Source organism: Staurois parvus, unplaced genomic scaffold, assembly GCF_062004578.1.
Source record: "Staurois parvus isolate SC_StPar_1 unplaced genomic scaffold, SC_StPar_1.0 ptg000965l, whole genome shotgun sequence".
NCBI lineage: Eukaryota > Metazoa > Chordata > Amphibia > Anura > Ranidae > Staurois > Staurois parvus.
The window spans coordinates 861,676-882,445 of record NW_028318761.1 but is presented as its reverse complement, the minus strand read 5'-3'; the positions used below and the strand labels follow the sequence as shown (position 1 = coordinate 882,445).

General features: G+C 45.9%; 2 protein-coding genes and 1 long non-coding RNA gene across 3 annotated transcripts; all 3 read right to left on the bottom strand.

Annotated features, from left to right (window-relative positions):
* Positions 1–6,875: 6,875 nt before the first annotated feature.
* LOC149441624 (uncharacterized) lies at positions 6,876–8,411 on the bottom strand. Its single transcript, XM_089657100.1, has one exon. The coding sequence runs from the start codon at positions 8,085–8,087 to the stop codon at positions 7,281–7,283; it is 807 nt and encodes a 268-aa protein (XP_089513226.1). The 5' UTR covers positions 8,088–8,411; the 3' UTR covers positions 6,876–7,280.
* Positions 8,412–11,324: 2,913 nt separating this feature from the next.
* Positions 11,325–16,555, bottom strand: LOC149441623 (uncharacterized). Its single transcript, XM_089657117.1, has 6 exons — positions 16,496–16,555; positions 12,703–12,906; positions 12,386–12,613; positions 12,110–12,316; positions 11,868–12,009; positions 11,325–11,419 (listed from the first exon to the last, which is right to left on the bottom strand). Exons 1-6 carry the CDS (start codon positions 16,553–16,555, stop codon positions 11,325–11,327), a joined length of 936 nt encoding a protein of 311 aa, XP_089513243.1.
* Positions 16,556–19,184: 2,629 nt separating this feature from the next.
* On the bottom strand, positions 19,185–19,918 carry LOC149441622 (uncharacterized). The gene is made up of 3 exons (XR_016307320.1): positions 19,853–19,918; positions 19,692–19,757; positions 19,185–19,320 (listed from the first exon to the last, which is right to left on the bottom strand). It is a non-coding gene; the product is annotated as an uncharacterized LOC149441622 (long non-coding RNA).
* Between the last annotated feature and the right edge of the window lie 852 nt (positions 19,919–20,770).

Genomic DNA, 20,770 nt, shown 5'->3' with positions numbered 1-20,770 from the left:
CCTGGCTACACACTCCCCCCACTAAGAATCTTTGGTCCCCAAAGATGGGACAGGGTCTTTTCTCTTTTCCATCCAAACAAGTGAAGTGGATGGGGGAATCCCCCTTCCAGGACATTGTATTCTGATTATTTAATACACTGATAAGTGGCTGCAGAAGACAGGATACCCACCATTGGACTGATGATGGAACTCATCATGAATGCCACCTACTGTATGCCCACTCTTCCCACCCCCTACTCCATTAACAGAAGTCAGTACTATAGCTTTTATAAATGGAAGACAATCTATGAATGGAGGAGGCATACCTTGCATTCATTTACCTGTTACCACGGTGGGGGTAGGGGGATTGTAAGATGGAGAACTAAAGAAGAAGTCATCAGTACAAGGGACACTTTGTAGTGACAGTAAGTACTGTCTGTTGTGCTGATTTTGTAAAGAAATGTTTGGCTAACCTTAGGCTTTATATTAATGACAGATCCCGGGGGCTTTGTTCTGTTAGTAAACAAAGGACCAAAGATCCCCTTCATCTATACCAGACGAGAATCTACTATAGATGTTAATGGGGGACCTTAAAAATGGTATTGTGTTCCCCCTAAAAACACATAGCAGACCCTTATCCTAGATGAGAGTCTACTATAGATGTTAATGGGGACCCTAAACATGGTATTGTGCTCCCCCTAAAAACACATAGCAGACCCTTATCCTAGATGAGTCTACTATAGATGTTAATGGGGGACCCTAAAAATGGCATTGTGTTCCCCCTAAAAATACATAGCAGACCCTTATCCTAGATGAGTCTACTATAGATGTTAATGGGGGGACCCTAAAAATGGCATTGGGTTCCCCCTAAAAATACATAGCAGACCCTTATCCTAGATGAGTCTACTATAGATGTTAATGGGGACCCTAAAAATGGTATTGTGTTCCCCCTAAAAACACATAGCAGACCCTTATCCTTGATGAAGATCTAATATTGATGGTAAGTTGACTCCTCACAAATAAATGGGGTAGGCCCTCAAACTGTCATACCGGACCCTTATCTGAGCATGCAGCCTGGCAGGACATCCAACAGGGAAAAGTATGAACCCCCCTCCCTCCTTCACCATACCAAGACACATGCCCTCAACTTGAAGGGTCCCTGGCAAAGCACCTCGTCTCCATGTTGGTGAGGACAAGAGACCCTTCCCCCAACCCTGGCCTGGTAGTGGTGGGGGCCTGAGTAAGGGGGACTTGTAGGAGTCTGTAGAGTGCCTTACAAATAAGGGGATCCAAGGATACTGCCCCCCCCCCCCCCACACTTGAATGAGTAAGAGGTACAGACATATCACCCCACTCATTCACAAACAGTAAACAGGAAATAAACATGAACACAGCTTTGTACAATTCCTTTAAAGTGTTACTGAACACCCCCCCCCCCCCCCCCGCAGTACAATCAGTCTGTAGATGCAGTAAAGCATGCTTGTTATACTCACTGTGGACCCTAAGGGGTTAATCCTCTGCATTGTGTAAAAAGGCTGTTTGATCCTGTCTTCTCTGTTCCTCCCTTTTTCAAGTGACCACCTCTTATCTCCTGATAAGACAGACTGAATCAGACATTTGCACATGCTCAGTTTAGTGTGTATTGCTAGAGAGGTTTTTTCTTTCTTGGGAGAGTGCATGTGATCAGCACAGGGCCAATCAGCACTATCCAGTCTGAGGGTTAGGGGGTTTATATCCTCCTAGAGAAGAAAGAAAACTCCTACAAGCTTTAGCTAGTGCTCTGCTGGACACTGATAGAAGTCACAAGACTGCTATATACTGCTGATGAGAAAAGAGATTTAGCAGTTTATATTTACTAAAATAATTGCATTTCCATGTTGTGTGTACTGTGGGAGACCAGATGTAGTGAATGTGGGGTCCGGGGAGAGTGAATATAGTGAATGTGGGGTCTCCAGGGTGATGTCATTACCCAAAATGAGCATGTGACACTTTTTGTTTAGTGATGTCATGATATCCCCGCCCCTTTACTTACATGGCTGGGGCCGGGTGACATCACTGGTTGCCATCCGCTGGTTTCTTACCACCAATGACAGGAAGGAAGGTGTTCTGTCTAGAAGTGGTGGACAAACAGCTACTATATATCAGCAAATAGTCCGCCATTTGGACAAAGAACAGAACAGGAAAAGTTCAGTCCGTACTTCGATCCCCTCCCCATTGCCGGCTGTAAAAGCTGCAGATTGACATTGAATGGAAGTCTTGTAGGATGATTGGGAATGGTCTCTCCTCCTGGGAGGACGTTATTCATCATCCCGCTACTCATACACACCATTCGGGTTATGATGACCATACACTGATTTAATGTGGTGGATTCACCAAAGACCAACCCAACTCCTCTCTGCAATCCCTTCACTGGCTGCCACTCACCCAACAAATTCAATTCAAATCACTAACAACTTACAATGCCATCCACAGCTCAGCCCCCACCAACATCACTAACCCGGTCTCAGAACACCAACCAAATTATTCTCTTTGTTCCTCCCAAGACCTCCTACTCTCTAGCTCCTTTTTCCCCTCCTCCCATGCTCGTCTCCTGGACTTTTCCCAAGGCTCTCCCATGCTATGGAAGTCCCTACCCCAATCTGTCTATCTTCCACTCTGTGCACTTTTAGATGATCCCTGAGAACCCTTCTCTTCAGAGAAGCCTATCCTGCCCCCACCTAATATCTGTACTTTTATTTTCTCCATCAGCCCATCCCCCCAACTATTACCTTTTGTATCAGGTTACCCTCCATTTTAGATTGTAAGCTGTAACGAGCCGGCCCCCTGATTCCTCCTGTAATGAATTGTATTGGAATTGTCCTGTCTGCCCTCATATTGTATGTAAAGTGATGAGCAAACTGTTGGCTCTATATAAATCCTGTATAATAATACATTCCGCTCCGTGTGTGGCTGTTCTCCTACAACAAACGTTGGTTGTTTCTGTCTCAGGGATATGATGGGAAATGTTTGTCAATCAGCGTCTGCAGCCACCAATCAGTGTATTCCCAGTGGGAGGGATTCCTCCGTTCACCTTGTTTGTGTGGAAGGAGAAATCTGAACAAAAGAACTAACAGTGTATGATCAGCTATAGATTGTTCTGTTCTCTGGATCCAATCAACTGTGGAAGGTTTCCCCCATTCATGACCAGGCCGTTTTTACTATTCAGCACTGCACTATTTCACCTGGTAATTGCTCGGTCATGCAACGCTTTACCCAAACAACATTTATATCCTTCTTCACACAAATAAAGCTTTCTTTTAGTGGTATTTGCTCAGCACTGGGTGTGTTCCATATAAATGAAAGACCAACATTACAAAAAAACTATATTTTCTGTTATAAAAAATATCCAATAAACTAAAATTTCTTCATAAATTTAGGCCAAATTGTATTCTGCTCCATGTCTCCGGTAAAAACAAAATCCCAGTAAGTGTATATTGATTGGTTTGGTGATAGTTATAGCGTCTACAGACTATGGGATAGATAATGGAATTTACACAGCTTTTACTTTCTGACTGCTCATCACATTTCTTGAGGTGCTAAAATATCATTGCAGTACAAAGACCCCCAAATGACCCCTTTTTGGAAAGTAGACACCACAAGGAATTTTCTGAGAAATGTTCAGTCCATGGAAGATTTTATTTTTTTGTCACAAGTTTTTAAAAATGGCAAAAACATTTTCCTTTTTTTATACAAAGTTATCATTTAAATGATATATTTCTCACACAAGCCATGGATATATGTGGAATTACACCCCAAAACACATTCTGCTACTTCTCCCGAGTATGGGGGCACCACATGTGAGAGACATTTCGGCAGTCTAGCTACACACAGGACTCCAAAATCCAATAAGCACCTCCAGGCTTTCAGGGCGTATTCCTTTATGTTGCTAATGATGTCACATGGGGTGGGGTCTCATGCATGACCTGGGTGGCCCCGCCCCCTATATATTAAAGAACTGTCAAGCCACCTCAGAAGCAGACGTCTGGAAGCCATCGTCGGGAGCAGAGCCTGTTTTTAATCGTTTTTCTCAGGTGTTGGTGGGCATTGTGATTTACGTTGGATCTACTGCGGGGGGGACATTCTTTTTGTTTTCTTCTTTTAATAAAGGACTTGTCAGAGACAGACTCCTGTCTTTTTTCACACTACATGTTTTGTTTTTTTATGAATGTGTAGGGGTACCATGTATACCATACTCATTCAACTAGTGGGGGGGCCTGGATCTGGGAGCCCTCTTGCTAAAGGGGGCTTCCAAATTCCGATAAGACCCCCGCCCACAGACCCCCTACAACCACTGGCCAGGGATGTGGGGAAAGGGCCCTTGTCCCCATCAACATGAGGACAAGGTGCTTTGGGGAGGGAAGCCCTCCTTGCCCCAAAGCACCCCCCCATGTTGTGGGCATGTGGCCTGGTATGGTTCAGGAGGGGGGGCTCGCTCATCCCCCCTTTCCTGACCTGCCAGGCTGCATGCTCGGATAAGGGCACACACAGGAGACGCAATCGAGTGCCGTCTGTCAGATGACTCCACACTGAGATTTACTATTGAACAGTGTCTAAAAAGAAAGCGCCCACGGCAGACGGCTAAATTGTGTCCTGCACATGCTCAGTTCTATCCGGCCATAGACCTTGGAAAAGCGTCTAGTTCTTGACTTTCATGAATTCCTTTAAAAAAACTTTTTTTATCCACTGAAAAATTTGTTTAAAAGGAATATATTATTTAAAGTGAAGTCCAGATATTTGGGAAAGCAGATTTCAACGTGAACATGTCTCTGCAGTGATTGTTCGTTCAGTTAGACGTGCTTCTAGGACATCTGCTTTCTTAGACGGATTCCTGTATTGTGCCTATTTAGTAAATTCACTTTCACGTCTATTTGTTAGACTCTTTCTTTAGTAAATGTCTTTGCCACCTAAAAGCAGATGGATTCCAATGAAAAGTAGACTTTAGCCCACGGAAATGCGCCTAGACGCCATCTAGTGTCACATATTCTTCTAGCATCAGTACTTACCATTACTAGACACTGGAAAAAAGACTCCACCCCTTCTCTAAAAGACGTCATTGAGCGAGTCCAGACCCACTTCATCTATGAGAAATCTTTAGCAGACCTAAATATGACCAAATCTGACAAAGCTTGGACTCCCCGGTCCACCGGGTTCAGAACCGGAACCTCAGATATTATTATGTTTAACCTTTTCTTGGATACTCTAAAATGATTATTTCCTGGAACTAGAAGGATTGTTAGGAATTATTCAATATTTATTTTTTTCTCTTTCTTAAACTTTAACGCAGCACCTAGACTGTGATATTGTGTCGCTTTTCACTGTACAAATTTTGTTTTTTTGTTGTTGTAACTATATTTGTAAAACCAAATAAAAATGTATTATGGAAACAAAAAATACTGCAAATCTAAATGAATCCCAATTGTTTTTGACATTTTTTTTCAATTGTTTTAAATGTTAGAATTTTTTTAAGTTTTTACAATTTTTTCACAATATATTTTTTGGGGGCATTTGTGAACCACTAGGGGTCTAAACAGACCCCCGATGTCTCACTTCTGAGATGGAGAAAGGGATTGGGAACATTCCTTAATCCGATTCTCTGTATCCTCAGATGTACTGCAGAATGAATGAGCAGGGGCCAGCTACAGACTCCTGTTCAATCATAGGCTGAAACCAGGGAAATAATATGTAGTATGCTTCAGTTATGGATGGACACAGCCAGTGCGCTCATTCTGAAAAGGAAGAGGCCTGTAAATGAAATATTTAATGACCCCTTCCCCCACTCTCCATCCTGAAACATCCCGTGTGCTTGTAGCAGCCAGTGGTAGGGGCAGGAGGGATGGGAGGGAAAGCCAGGCAGCGTTTGGGAGGAGGCAGATGGGGTAGAGGGGGCTGGAAAACAGGATAAATCGCATGGCAGACAGTAGCATGCAATCAGTGTGGTGGGGATGAGGGGGTACAAGTACAAGAACCGATCCTCGGCCCATCTCTCCCCTCAGCCACTAAAAGCCGGCAGTAGGAAGAAGAGGGGGAGCTTTCAGCGGATGCAGGGAGAGATGGACAGGAGATCAGTTCTTATAATTGGCCCCCTTCCCCCACCTTACTGATTGCATGGGGGAAAGGAGGAAATAAAGGCGGATATGAAGGGGAATCTGTGTACGGGGAACACCTTAACAATCACCACCATTTTATTCTCCAGGGCCTCTGATGTCACAGAATAGATGTTTGGGGGTTTATCTCATCTTCAGGACCAAAATCTGCATTTTCCCATGTGTGCAAAATCCTGCAGAAACAGCTCTGGCAGTGAGAGGGTTAATGTGGGCTAGATGGGATCCCTCTGCTGGGGTGACATTAGAGCTCCCCCTAGCTGCAGCCTGGTAATAACATTGCTGGGAGGTCTATTAATTTCTCTGCTCCATACTTCCCGTCTTTATAGAAACATCTCCTGACGTTTGGGGGTCTATTCATAAAGAATGTGTAGAACCATTCACCTGGTGAAAGTGCATGTCCATTCCTCCTGTGTGAATGGGGGGAAAATGGATGTTATTAGATCCGCTTCTTGAATGTTTTCCATGATTTAATATGGAAAATAACACATGTGCCACTAGATGGCGCTAATTGCTATTATACTTAGCGCCATCTAAAGGCCAAGTGTGGTATTTTCCATGTTACATCAATGGTTGGTGTCATTGACTTGTGTGCTGCAGAGTCTACTGTACTCATGCGTGTCGGAGTGTGATCTCAGGGATGAGGATGAAGCCCTGTCTGACCAAGGAAGATAAGGGGGCTATTTATAGAAAATTACATTATGGCCACTAGATGGAGGCAATGTTCATAGAAAATAAATACAGCCAGAATGTTGGTCACATTTGTTCCTCGATTTATTTTTTTTAGACCCCTACATGGTTACAAATTCTTCCACCACAAAATGTACTCAGCCAATCACAGAGCAGGACTCCATTTTTATTCTTCTCCTACCATCAATGGCCGACCCGGTCCCAACACTTCATCCATGTCTTTGGTGACCTCTGATCTCCTGGGATGTCCAGCAACATTCATCTAGAAGACATTTCCGGAACTCAAGGCATTAATACACCTCCAGGGTTGTGTGGGACCCCTGATGTATGGGAAGACAGGACTTCAGTGAGGAACATTTCCCTCACTCAGGACAGGAAGGTGGCTTCTCCCCCATGTGAGATCTCTGATGTCTGTAAAAACTGGACTTGTCTAAAAAAACATTTCCCGCACTCAGGACAGGAATACAGTATTTATACGTGAGACCTTTGATGTTTGACAAGTACCGTTTTTCGTACAAAACATTTCCCACACTTGGAACAGGAATATGGCTTTTGCCCTGTGTGATACATTAGATGTGTGACAAGTTCCGATTTTCGTACAAAGTCTTTCTCACACCTAGGACAGGAATACGGCATTTCACCTGTGTGTAGTCTCTGATGATTTTTAAGGCTGGACTTATCTGAAAAACATTTCTCGCACTCAGAACAGGAAAATGGCTTCTCCCCCGTGTGGGATCTCTGATGTATGTTAAGATTGAACTTCTGTGAAAAACATTTCCCACACTCAGGACAGGAATACGGCTTCTCCCCCGTGTGAGATCTTTTATGCACCTTAAGTTTGGAGTGAACACGAAAACACTTCCCACACTCAGAACAGACATATGGCTTCTCCCCCATGTGACTCCTCTGATGTGTAACAAGTTCTGATTTTTGTTCAAAACATTTCCCACACTCAGGACAGGAATACAGCTTCTTGCCAGCGTGAGATCTCTGATGTGTGGAAAGATGGGAGATCTTTAAAAAACATTTTCCACACTCAGGGCAGGTATATGGCTTATTGATCTTGTGAGATCTCTGATGTTTGTAAAGATTAGACTTTTGTGAAAAACATTTCCCACACTCAGGACAGGAATGTGGTTTCTCACCTCTGTGAAACTTCTGATGTATTTGAAGATAGGACCTACGTGAAAAACATTTCCCACACTCAGGACAAGAATACGGCTTTTCTCCCGTGTGAGATCCCGATGTCTGCAGAGATGGGACTTCTGTGAAAAACATTTCCCACACTCAGGACAGGAATACGGCTTCTCTCCTGTGTGAATTCTGTTATGCACCTTGAGATCATATTTAAAACGGAAACATTTCCCGCACTCAGTACAGGAGAAGCTCTTCCCTGTTGGAAGGCCGGACCGGTCCCGCACAGTCTGAGGTTCCTCAGGATACGAGGAATCCGATGGTCCATCTACACTGGGTGGTGCCGGATGGACATTGGAGGGAGCCGGGTTTTCTCCTGGACTATACTGTGTGATGTCCTCATCTTCTACTTTCCAGTCTGGAGACAAAGTGAGACAATCCTTGGAGGTTTTCCTCATCTCCCGGCCATGGACTAAAATACAAAGACAAAGAGGATTACTAGACAGGAGCTGATTGGCTCCCCAAACCAGGACTCCGCCCACATCAGGCAGCTTGATCTCTGAGGAGCTTACAATTCCACCCTCAAGGGAACTAGGAAATTGCTCCTCTGATCTCCTACCAGGTCATTTCTTTATTCATGGACCTTAGTCAGAGAGTGAGGAAACAATCAGAACTGTCTTTTATAGGAGGGACAGTGATGAGGGGATTATAGGACGAGGGTCCCCACCCCCTCTATCACTCATCGCCATCTTCCCAACACAAGAAGTACTGCACTTCCTTATTTACTCCATGATTTAGTCATGAAGAACAGCGGGGCTGAGCCCCACCAGAGGTCAGAGAGTGAGGATGGGGGGAGAACAACCAAGATGAAGACTGGACTGATCCTGAAGACCACCATCATTGGGGTATTGACTCCTCCAGCAGGAGGAGCAGGAGGGCATGGGAGAAGTGGAGAGGACGGTTTGGGTGATATTTGGAGACAAGATCGGTGATGTAACTTGGGGCAGAGGTATAAATGGCTTTATATGTTATTGTTAATATTTTGACTTTTATCTGTTGGACAATGGGAATCCAGTGGAGGGATTGGCAGAGAGGGGTGGAGGACACTGAATGGAGGCCAGTGGAGGGATTGGCAGAGAGGGGTGGAGGACACTGAGTGGAGGACAGTGGAGGGATTGGCAGAGAGGGGTGGAGGACACTGAATGGAGGCCAGTGGAGGGATTGGCAGAGAGGAGTGGAGGACACTGAGTGGAGGACAGTGGAGGGATTGGCAGAGAGGGGTGGAGGACACTGAGTGGAGGACAGTGGAGGGATTGGCAGAGAGGGGTGGAGGACACTGAGTGGAGGACAGTGGAGGGATTGGCAGAGAGGGGTGGAGGACACTGAATGGAGGCCAGTGGAGGGATTGGCAGAGAGGGGTGGAGGACACTGAATGGAGGCCAGTGGAGGGATTGGCAGAGAGGGGTGGAGGACACTGAATGGAGGCCAGTGGAGGGATTGGCAGAGAGGGGTGGAGGACACTGAATGGAGGCCAGTGGAGGGATTGGCATAGAGGGGTGGAGGACACTGAATGGAGGCCAGTGGAGGGATTGGCAGAGAGGGGTGGAGGACACTGAATGGAGGCCAGTGGAGGGATTGGCAGAGAGGGGTGGAGGACACTGAATGGAGGCCAGTGGAGGGATTGGCAGAGAGGGGTGGAGGACACTGAATGGAGGCCAGTGGAGGGATTGGCAGAGAGGGGTGGAGGACACTGAATGGAGGCCAGTGGAGGGATTGGCAGAGAGGGGTGGCAGATACAGAATGGTTAGTAAGGTGGATGAGTCTGGCAGCAGCATTCATGATAGACTGAAGAGGGGATAGCCAGCGATTAGGTAGGCCAATGAGGAGGGAGTTACAATAGTCAAGGTGAGAGATATTAAGAGAGTAGTTCAGGATCAGGATGTACCAATATTGGTGTAGAAATGCAAAATAAACTTTAGCTTACTAAAAGCAGTGTGTGCCTCAGGTGACCATACAAAGGGCACTCCTTTCTGTCAGCTCTGTAATTGGTGCGATTACCTTAGAGATGTTTCTTATGAATTTCCCATAAGTTGGCAAATCCAACAAATTGTATTTCCTTCACGTTTCCAGGTACAGGACAATCCACCACTGCCTTGATCTTCTCGGGATCCATGCTCACTCCTTCTGAAGAGATAATAAATCCCAAGACCTGGATCTGGGTTTGTTCAAACTCACATTTCTCCAGTTTGAAGTCGGTTCTTCCTTAATCTTTCGAATACAGTGCAGACACGCTTGAGATGATCCTCCAAGTTATCGGGAAGGATGAGAATATCATCAGATATACAATAACAAACTGGTCCAACAGATGTCAAAACACATCATTGATGAAGTGCTGAAAAGTCGTGGGAGCGTTGCATAGGCCAAAAGGAATAACTAGGGACTCGAAGTGCCCATATCTGGTTCTAAAGGTGGCTTTCCATTTGTCTCCTTGATGAATGTATACCAGGTTATATGCCCCCGTAAGTCAGGTTTTGTAAAGACTTTAGCAGTGCGGAGTCTTTCCAGAATTTCAACGATTAATGGGATTCTTTTGTGCTGCTGGGTTCCAGGTGGTATCTGAGATCAATCATCAGAATTCATCTGTGTACTCAGAAACAGAGCGTCTACCCTGCAGTAAACTATGCAGCTTTGCTTCAGCAGTAGCACAATGGTTGGGATCATCAAAGACCTGGTCAATGCGGTCTTGTTCTATATGGGGGGAGGCCCAAGCTAGGGCTTCCTCAGTCAGGAGGTTTATAACAAACAATACTTTCTATTTCTCAGAATTAAATGCAGCAGGTTGCATCTGGAAAAAAATGTGGCATTGGTTAAGGAAACCTCTGTAATGGCGTCGGTCTCCATTGAACTTGACTGACAGAGGCATACCTGTGTTAGCAACATCGCGGGAACATAAGTCCAGCAATCGTCTTTGCAGAGCATGGATTTCCGCCTGTTGCCCCTTTAACACACTTTCCAGAACATTTTTCTTGGTAGGTAACACCGAACTCTTGCAGTTCTGAAAGTTGCTGCCTGAAAGCAGCCACGGCATTTGCTATAGCGGCCTCCATGTTTGGGTCAGATTTTCCTGTGCCGGTCAGAGGTCAGGCTCAGAGACCAGTAGTTATAGCAGAAGACCAACCAACAGGATAGGTATACAGGCAGGTCACCCTGACAGATGACATGGGCTCACCTGAGGTGCGGGGTCTAAGCACTAACCAGTATCACCAGAGCTCCAGATGGTGGGTATGGGTTTTGCTGCGTTAGTACCAGGTCACAGTAGTAGTAGTCAATAAACAAGCCAAGGGTCAGTAACAAGTGGCTGCAGGTTGGGATGAAGCAGAATCATAGCCCAGGAACAAGACAAAGGTCAATAGCAAAGCTACAGACGGTAGCAGGAGAGACAAGGGCAAGATATTGGATGGAGAAGGCACAAAAATCTGCCAAACAGGAAGTGCAGAGACATGGCTTAAATCAGGAAGTTCATGGGAGGAGCAGAGAGTTCAAGGCTCAGCAGAAAACACAGCAATGGATAAGCAGAGTGCCGTCCATTATATCAGGTAGTTCAGTGAGAAGAGTTTCTGCCAGACACAGTAGAGTTCCTGGGTTCAAGTCCAGGTTCTGACAGGTGCCTAGGTGTAGCAGAGGCAATGAATTAATATTTAGCTGAACCCCAGAACCTCCATAAATCCAGTCTAGATACATAAATTGTGTCTGCAGCACAGAGAAGGAAGATTATCCGAGAGAAATCCAGGAATACAGGACGGGGAACACAGCTCAGGAAAGTGACCAGGGGATTACAGGCTGATATCACCCAGTCCCCGCCCTACTCTGGACCAATCAGTGAGCAGTATGGGTGGAGGAATGGATTTAGTGTTCATGACCCACCTGTGCTGATCTCTGTAGGAGTGTCCTCCTCTATAAATGTCCCCGTTATTCCATCCTCCTCCATAGACTGCTGATCATCCCTCACATACGCCTCTTCTTCTTCTGCTTTCACCTCAACTTTTACATTTATTAGATCTTCATCCTAAAATAAGAGAAAATAATATCTGTAAAATATAAACTAACATGAAAAATCCACAAATTGTCTCCACAAGTCCATGCTCTAGATGCTCCATCCCACCAACCTTGTAATAGTGAGGGATGGTGTGACCTTCCTGTGTGGAATCCCGGGAATACAGAGGACGGGGACATCTCTCTGGTGGGTTCCTGGTATTAGGTGGCTCCATCATATCCTTGTGCCCTTCTGAGGACTTCTGCATCACTCCATACTCCTCATCCTCCTCTATAAATTCTTCCTTAACAACAATATTATCATCCCCGAGGATTCCACTCTGAAATAAATAAATTATTGTAACAAACAAAACTGTTATAAAGCAGAACTTCAGTTGTCAATCATCTACCTGATAATGGTGAGGGATGGTGTGACCTTCCTGTGTGGAATCCCGGGAATACAGAGGATGGGGACATCTCTCTGGTGGGTTCCTGTAGCTGGATGACTCCACCATGGTGTCCTGGTACAGATCTTTGTGTTCTTTTAGAAGCTCTGACTCCTCCATCCCCCCATCCTCATCCTCCTCCTCTTTTATCTCTTCTTTAACCTCAACTTTAGGATCTCTCAGGTTTCCACTCTGAATATATAATAAAAATGACATCAATGGTAACAATGCAGATAATGTACAGATCCTAATGATACTATCAGTGATTGTTCCTCATCTACCTGATGGTGAGGGATGGTGTGACCTTCCTGTGTGGAATCCCGGGAATACAGAGGATGGGGACATCTCTCTGGGGGGTTCCTGGTATTAGGTGGCTCCATCATATCCTTGTGTCCTTCTGAAAACTCCTCCATCACTCCATACTCCTCATCCTCCTCTTTATACTCTTCTTTAACATCAATATTATCATCCCCGAGGATTCCACTCTGAAAGATATAATAAAACATTCATTGTAACAAACATGCTGTGTATAAATCACAACTACCAATAATTTTGGTTAATCTATATGTCCTATGACATCACACTGACCTCATAGCTCCTCCTCCTAATGTCCCTTCATCCAGAGTCAGAGAATCCTATGACATCACACTGACCTCATAGCTCCTCCTCCTAATGTCCCTCCATCCAGAGTCAGAGAATCCTATGACATATAGACTCTGGATGGAGGGACATTTGGATGGGGAGATTTGAGGGGTCCTCTATATTAGGCTCCCATCTAAACCAAATCCTAGTTCCTGGGTGCGTCCTACCTCTCCTAAACTGAAGAGTGACCTTTGACCTTTACCATCCAGAAATCTGTCCGGAATCTGTGGAAGTAAGCTGTCATGTGATCAGGTGACGTGCGGAGGAACGGAGTGTAAATAGCAGACAATTGTCTCCAGAGCCCCTAATGGTGGGGATGGATTTGGCGGCGTGCTGGTGCCAAGTTTCCTCCCCCCAGGGTCACTGCAGGTGTGGAGAAAAGCTGTGTAAGAGGATATGGAGGAGAGATGAGGAGGAGATCCAGGAATCAGGAGAAAGGTCAGGGCAAGCAACAGACGAGCGCATCCAAGAGACCAAGCCGGGGTCACTACACAGAAAATCAATCCAAGGAAACAACAGGCAGGACGAGGAATAGCAAGAAGGAGCTGAGAGACAAATGAGAATATTGCTCAGCCAATGGGAGATGATCTCAGCATGACTTCCATCATGAAGGAGATGAGGGGGAGGGGAGGAAGTCACTGAAGGTGACCATAGATCCATGGAAATTCAGCTGGTTCAGCAGGGATCGCTCACATTTCCATCCATGTGTGGCCACTGCCGGATAAAAGCCACTCCCCCAGCGGCTGCAGCCAATAGCTTCAGTGCTGATCTGTGTATTCTGAGAGCGGAGGATTCCCCCCATTGTCAGAATACAAGAGTGCAGCGGGGAGGATTCCCCCATCCACCTCCAATGTGTGGATGGGGGAATCCCTTCAGTTTTTATGGTCATCCCGCTGGCTGAACGATAAAACTGAACCATGTAGGCCAGCTTTGGGAGCAAATATATTATCATCAACTCCTCCCCCTGAAGGGGTTCATCTACGTATTACCTCCTCTGCTGCCAGATCCAGGAATGTCTCCTCTCTACTTCCTCATTTATGTAACTTCCTGTCTGTACCTGACATCACTTCCTGTCTTCCATAGAGACTTCCTGTCTGGGTAGAAGTGAGATCCCCACCTTTTAGAGCTCAGAGGAACTGCAGCCCCGAGAAGCGTCTGGTAGTGTGACCCCGGCCTTGTGCTGGGTGTGTATGGACTGTAGATCCTTATAGAGGGGTCACCTCCACTCCCACCAAGGGGGACAGAAATATATGACTCCTCGGGGGAGGGGTTTTGGCCGCTTTGATTTTGCAGTAACATTGAATGCAGATTTAGTCCTGTAGAACATCTGGTATATGGATACAAAGCCCCCCAGCTGGGAGTAAAGGGTGGAAATGGCTGGTGACCCCCAGATTTGGGCAATGATGTCATCACTATAAATGGATAAAACCCGCGCTATGTGTAACAACTCCAAACCTACAAAAACCTTCTAGCGGACTGCTGCTGTAACAAAGGGAAGGATTCCCTGTCATCTAGAAGAGCATTATGTGTCACAGCGCTGTCCTATTGTGTGTGCACAGAAATCATCACAAATACACTACAAATATGTGGAGACATTCAGAGATAAAGAGCTCGGGGCTCCAAATCCTATTCTCTGCACATCCACTGCTTCCACTTTACACCCACTTCATTGGTCTTATGGGGTTTATCAATAAATGAAGGAAACTGAACCGTGTGCAAATCCATCCACAACATAAAGTGCTTTGTGCTCAAGATGCTGCTCCCTGCACATCCACTGCTTCCACTTTACACCCACTTCATTCATCTCATCAGATTTGCTGCTATAGGAAATCATTTATAATGATGTCCCATCTCGCTGTTTGTAAAAACATTTCTGCAGCTAATTGGCCACTAGGATTACTTTTACATGAAAGCCGCCCTCCAGCTAATAAACCAGCACTAGAATGGTGCCTGTAGCTGCAAGCATCCTCCCGGTATAACCAGTCCAAGTCCAGCGACGTTCCAGTACATTGCTGGTCCATGTTGGACATATATGTACCAGCAGAGAACACGGACATACAATGAATCGGGTCTGCGGACCAATATGACTGCAATTCATTCTTTTCTGTAATGTCCATGTTGAGGGTTCGGCCCAATAAGTTTTAATTTCATAAACGGTGATAGAGTTCCATGTGAATTGTGTGACAAGAGCTGAATTTGGGGGGCGGCCATGTATTGTGGTGTATAAATTGCCTTGGCCCACAATTGGTACAAATCTTCTGTGAAGAACAGTGGAGGGGCTGAACACTAGTGCTGGCAGTGACCGGGCCGATCCGGCTAACACTGAGTATTGGGGACACTATACAAAGCCGGCACTAGTATAGTTCTGTTCATGATCAATATATTGATCCGTACAAACACTATACTAGTAATGGCGGTGATCAGCGACCTATAGCGTGAGTGCGACAGTGTGCGGCCAATCTAACGCCAGCTGACCCTGGCTGGGAGGGGCTTACTGACCCTGACACTGTCTGATGTCACTAGTGGCAGGAATACAGAGATCAGTGAAACATTCTATATACTGACACTGTACTAATGGCACTGGCTGGGTGACGGGGCCATCAAAGGGTTAAATGTGCTAATCTAACGTGTGTATACAATGTAGTGGTGCTTTTACTCGGTGCCGTGTTCTCTCTTCTCTCCCTGGACTGACCGGGGGGGCAGTGGGGGGGCGCAGGCGCATTGACACCCCAAAACAGGAAGCGATGCAGATTATGTCACTTTGCCAAGAGCTGCTGCTCGCCCACAAAATGCAGGTAAGTGGTTGGCAAGTAGTTAAAAAAAAAAACCTTAAATAAATTTAAAACAAAATTCTCAATATGGTATTTAACTTTTTTTTTTAATACTTTTATCAGAATAGTAGGATGTTACCATAGTAACCATTGTACTACTGTGGGGGGAGGGGGGTGATCAGGGATTTTTTTTTCACATTTTTCTTTGCTGTAGAAATAATGGTCATTTCTCCTGCAATGCAAAGCTTGCTGTCAGAACTGAACTCATTCATCAACTGTCATCAGTGAGTTAGATTTTTGACAGCTCAAGATAGTGATCTGTGATTGGCTGGAGCTGGTCACATGGTACAGGGTGCTGTGATTGGCCCCATGTATCATGTGACAGCTGTGGGCCAATCACAGCTCACTAGGAGGAGAAGCAGAGCTGTTATGAATGAGATTGATTCATAATAACTGCTTACATTGGGATCACCTAGAGATCACATGATCACCGGGTCACAATCACTGGGATCTTCATTCCGCTGTATCCACCAGACACAGCAGTCGGGGGAGGGGAGTGCTGTGTGCCGGCTCGGGTGTGTGGTGTGCCTCCTGTGTTAGTACAGCCAGAGTGACGTACAAGTACATTGCTTTGCCTGTAGCTGCCGCCTGGCCACAGTACATTGCGGGTGGGAAGCGGGTAATCTAGGACTAAGGATTCCAAGCTCACTCCTTGGGCCATGATATCATCCAGGAAAGAAATGTAAGTTCTGTGTTCCAATTATGAGGTGACAACAGCATAGAGTGCTTTCAGGATAATGGACAAAGGTAGACAAGCATTGCATGCTGTTGTTGTGTGAAGCAAGTCTGTCTCCTTTTTTATTACAGATAATACATTTTGTTTGGCTTTTTCTACATTGTTCCCCGATCCTGACATTCGTGGCCTCCTGGACTGGATGTGCCGCTGGATCCAGGCCCTGGAGCAAGCCCTGGAGGTGGAACCAGACGAGGACCAGCCCAGCCTTGGAGCCTATTTCAGGCAGCAATTTTAGTTTAGTTACAATTTTTTATGATGTTTTATAGTTTTCTATTGATTGTTGGTAATAAATGTTCTATTTATCTTGGACAGTGCCCTGTGTTGTAGCCTTCTTCAGCCTTTGCAGGTCGGCAATCTTCTTCATTGCAGTTGGAGCTGATCTGCATGTCCCTAAAGCATTGCAGGACTCTGCTAGCTCCAGCTGCACTGGACAATCTTGCTTACCTGGAATTTCTGGTAATGTCCAAACGAAGTGTTTTCTGGCAAGTCCAGCTTTAGGACTGTAGCAGATAGGATTGCATGTTTCCGAGAGGTAAACCAGCTCCTTCAATCCTAAGCTGGGATTCATAAAGATTGAAGTTGTCTGCTTGCTGTCTGCAGCTACTCCCAATCTTGGTTTGCTTCCTCTTGTGAAATGCTGCAACAGTTTACACAGAACACTCCATTCACGTTACATTGTTCACGTTTGGAGTAGCTCTTCATTCCATCCAGGGACTTCTACATAGCTTGGTGGAGTGGAGTTGTGTAGACTGCCAAAAGGGGGGTGCAGCCAAGTAGACAATGTGGGGGGATCCTGTGGCCCAACTCTGTCAAGATGTCTCCCATCACCTCATCTCTAGTTGGGATTGGCATTACACAGAAGTCACATGACTTGAAAGCTGCTCTTGGAAGGACTATCAGTTATGGATGAGACCAGTTACATGCAATGTCCCCCAGAGAAGAAGGGGCCCTAATGGGCAAATTGTCTATCTGCTCCACACATACCACTTGGATCCAACTTGTTGCTCATTCACATGTCAGTGTTTTGGCAACAAGAGGTGGGGAGGGAATGAAGTGAGGAACAAGTGTCCACTGGGCACATAAATTCCATAGGCACACACGTCTAGAATCAGGCAGCTAAAGATCCTATGCTCCCCAACCAATCTCGGGGCAAGATGTTACACGGGGTGTAAAGCAAACTTAGTCTGGGTCCAGTTAGTCCAGCATAATGATAGTCCAAACAACAGAAGGCCTTCTTCTTATTCTCCCAACTTTTCTGTGTCTCTAGCATTCCTTGGCAGGCTTACTGTGTGTAAGTTGTGTCCTGGTGTCACGCCTGGTGTCCTGGATATTACACACTTCTTGTATAGTGTGTGTCAATGAAGTAGTACAGGGAACATATTTGGACAGCAGTGTCAGTCTCTGGGGAGGTGAGTGTTCCATACAGGAGTCTTGGCCAAAATCAGCACCCCAAAAAGACAAAAGCTAGCCGACACCTAGAACACAAGCTGCAATATTGTGTGTTCCCATATTGGGGAACGTTAGCCTTGCCCACAGAGTCCACTGATAATTCTAAGCTCCCTTGGGACAGCCAAATGGTTAGCAGATAATGGCCAACCGCTACATGTGCCAGAGAACTTGTGTGATGGGGAACAGCTAAAACTATTTGCAGGACAGACCACCAGGTGAAACCAGCAGAAAGGCCAAAGAGTCTAACCACCAATGCCTCTGGAAGGTCACCTTTTAGTTTTCTTTCTGAAGTGCTGCTTTTTTAGTGTTCGCTATTTGGAATTATTGGTAGCCATACTCAGAAAAGCACCTGTGTTGGATTCCCTACATGACCAAGCCACCATTATTACCCCAAACGCATTTCTGACAATTTGAAAGACACGTTCTGCTACTTTCCAAATAATGTTTATTACAAAAAACATACAAAATTAATGGGGAGGAGGAGGCTGCTGCTGCAGAGGGGGAGGGTGTGAGGGTTGAGGGGGTACAGTGTGTGGGGGGGCTGGGAAAGAGTGGTGGGGAGGGAGGGCTGGGGGAGAGGTTGAATGGGGGGAATGGAAGACAGGGAGAATGTAGGGAGGGGCATTTGAGGGCTGAGGAGAATGGGCAGGACATGGAAGGTAAGGGTGGAAATGGGATTGAAAGGAGGGGCATGTAGAAACAAGGGGAGGGGGTGTGAAAGTGGGGGTGTGGTCAAGGGGCAAAGTGGAGTGTGAGGAAGGTGCAGAAGAGGGATCCATGGGGAAGGAGGCATACTGGTCTTCCGGTGGGGTTTCTTGAGGGGGCTGCTCCAGAGTGGGTAGTTCCAGAATCGGCACCTCCAATGCTTGTTCCCCTGCTGATTCCCCGGCACTTTCTACAGGGGAACTCTGTGGCAACCTTGGCATTGGCCCCAAACTACTACTGCACAGGGGTTGGGAGCCTCTGGCCGAAGGTGCATTTTGTTCAGCCCCTGCTTGACATAAGGCCCAGATATCATGACTAAGGTCCTGCAGCGCTGTAGTCTGATCCCTGACCACGGTGACAAGTCCAAGCAGGGCTTCATGTTGGAGCCCCAGTAACCTTTCTATATTACTGGATACATTAGAAAGCCTCCTTTGCTCCCATAATCTCTCCATGTTGAACACCAGCCTTTCCCCAAGCTTGAGAAGGGGGCTGGGTCCAGGTGGACGGGGTGCCAATCCAGCTGCATCCAATGTTGGCTGCAAGGAGAAACAAACAAAAAATGAAAGCGTGTAACACACAGCACAAGGGTACAGTAGGACAGGGGGCTCGTCTGACACCAAACACTAGATCATGTTCTTGTCCCACCCCTAGGACCAGGTATTGGTGAATGCCTTTCCCTGACACATTACACTGGATCAGCATTTGACTGAAATGAATGGTTTGGCATCTTTCCCCAGACTGATACCTTCCTGCTGATTTATCACATGCACATCACTCCCTCCAGCTCCTGACTAAGCAAGGATCCAAAAAAAGTTACACATCACGGTGCCAAATCCTGCCCAGCCAGGAACGGAGTTATACTCTAAATGGGTGACTCATTAGGGAGAACATCTTTAGCATCTCTTACCGGATGTTCAGGCAACTCAGGTGGAGGTGACGGCATTTCACACAAGTTTGGAGTGCCTGAACTTCCCTGCACCACAAAACAAAAAAAAGTGCATGACATTTCCCAAATACACATGTAACATGCATTTGTACCTCCCCACCCCATTACAGCAGTTCCCGTACCCCAACATCAGATGCAGATTCTTCTCCCACTCCAACAGCTGGGGCCTCCAGGGGCAAAACATGATCTGCAAATAGAGTTCAAGATGATGATTAGTAACAGATACTAGTTAGGCTGTATGTATGATGTGACATTTGTGACCAAGGTTTGAGGGATTGCTCATTGGTATGTTCTTCACTCCAGTTTATCCAGACAAATAGGACACTGGCAGCCACAGCCCAGGAGACGGTTTGGGAGTAGAAAGAGGCATGATAATTCTCAGGAGCAGGGGCCACAAGAATGAGGGGCCACCTTTCCTGCCAAACAAGGAGGCAGATGTGTTAGGATGGCTCCATTATGCCCATAAGCTACTGCAGCCATTTTGACCATGGGCTTCAAACATTAAAGCAAAATATATAACATTTGTTGTCAAGCCAACATTCCAAAAAGGATTCAATAGGTTATAGAAGGGTCACCCAGGGGGAAAAATGGGTCAAATCAAATATAAACATTCCCCAAAATATTTCCAAAGCCAGAGAAACGCATGTAAATGCACCCAAAAGAATTGTTGATATAACTGTTGATCTGAAGAGACCAAGAGCAATGCATCCAAAACTCCTTTAATCACTTTTAAACCGCAGGTCTCCTGCAAACTCAATGTGAAAAAGAAAATAAGTAATTCTTGTGGCAATCTCAGAATATCCAAAAACATTAAACAGCCTTTCCAGATGATTGGAAGCTGAGCTACAAAGGGCGGGACTACTCAATATTGAACCCTACGGACTAAGACTGGGATGTCATTGAAGTTCATGTGTGCGGAAAGGAAGTCATCCCAGCAGTGTTGGCAATATAGTGTATTTGTATAGTGTTGGCAATATAGTGTATTTGTCAATAAACTATAGATTAGTCTTTATGATGCCTTTTGGGCTTTAGATGACTTA

What these genes read in the sequence shown, in the direction of transcription:
- LOC149441624 (XM_089657100.1), bottom strand. Translation starts at nt 8,087, where the DNA reads ATGTTTTTCACAGAAGTCCCATCTCTGCAGACATCGGGATCTCACACG.
- LOC149441623 (XM_089657117.1), bottom strand. Translation starts at nt 16,555, where the DNA reads ATGGCCCAAGGAGTGAGCTTGGAATCCTTAGTCCTAGATTACCCGCTT. An exon ending in ACACCATCCCTCACCATCAG is followed by an intron (nt 12,614 to 12,702) that starts GTAGATGAGGAA and finishes TTATATATTCAG; the next exon opens with AGTGGAAACCTGAGAGATCC. An exon ending in CCATCCCTCACCATTATCAG is followed by an intron (nt 12,317 to 12,385) that starts GTAGATGATTGA and finishes TATTTATTTCAG; the next exon opens with AGTGGAATCCTCGGGGATGA.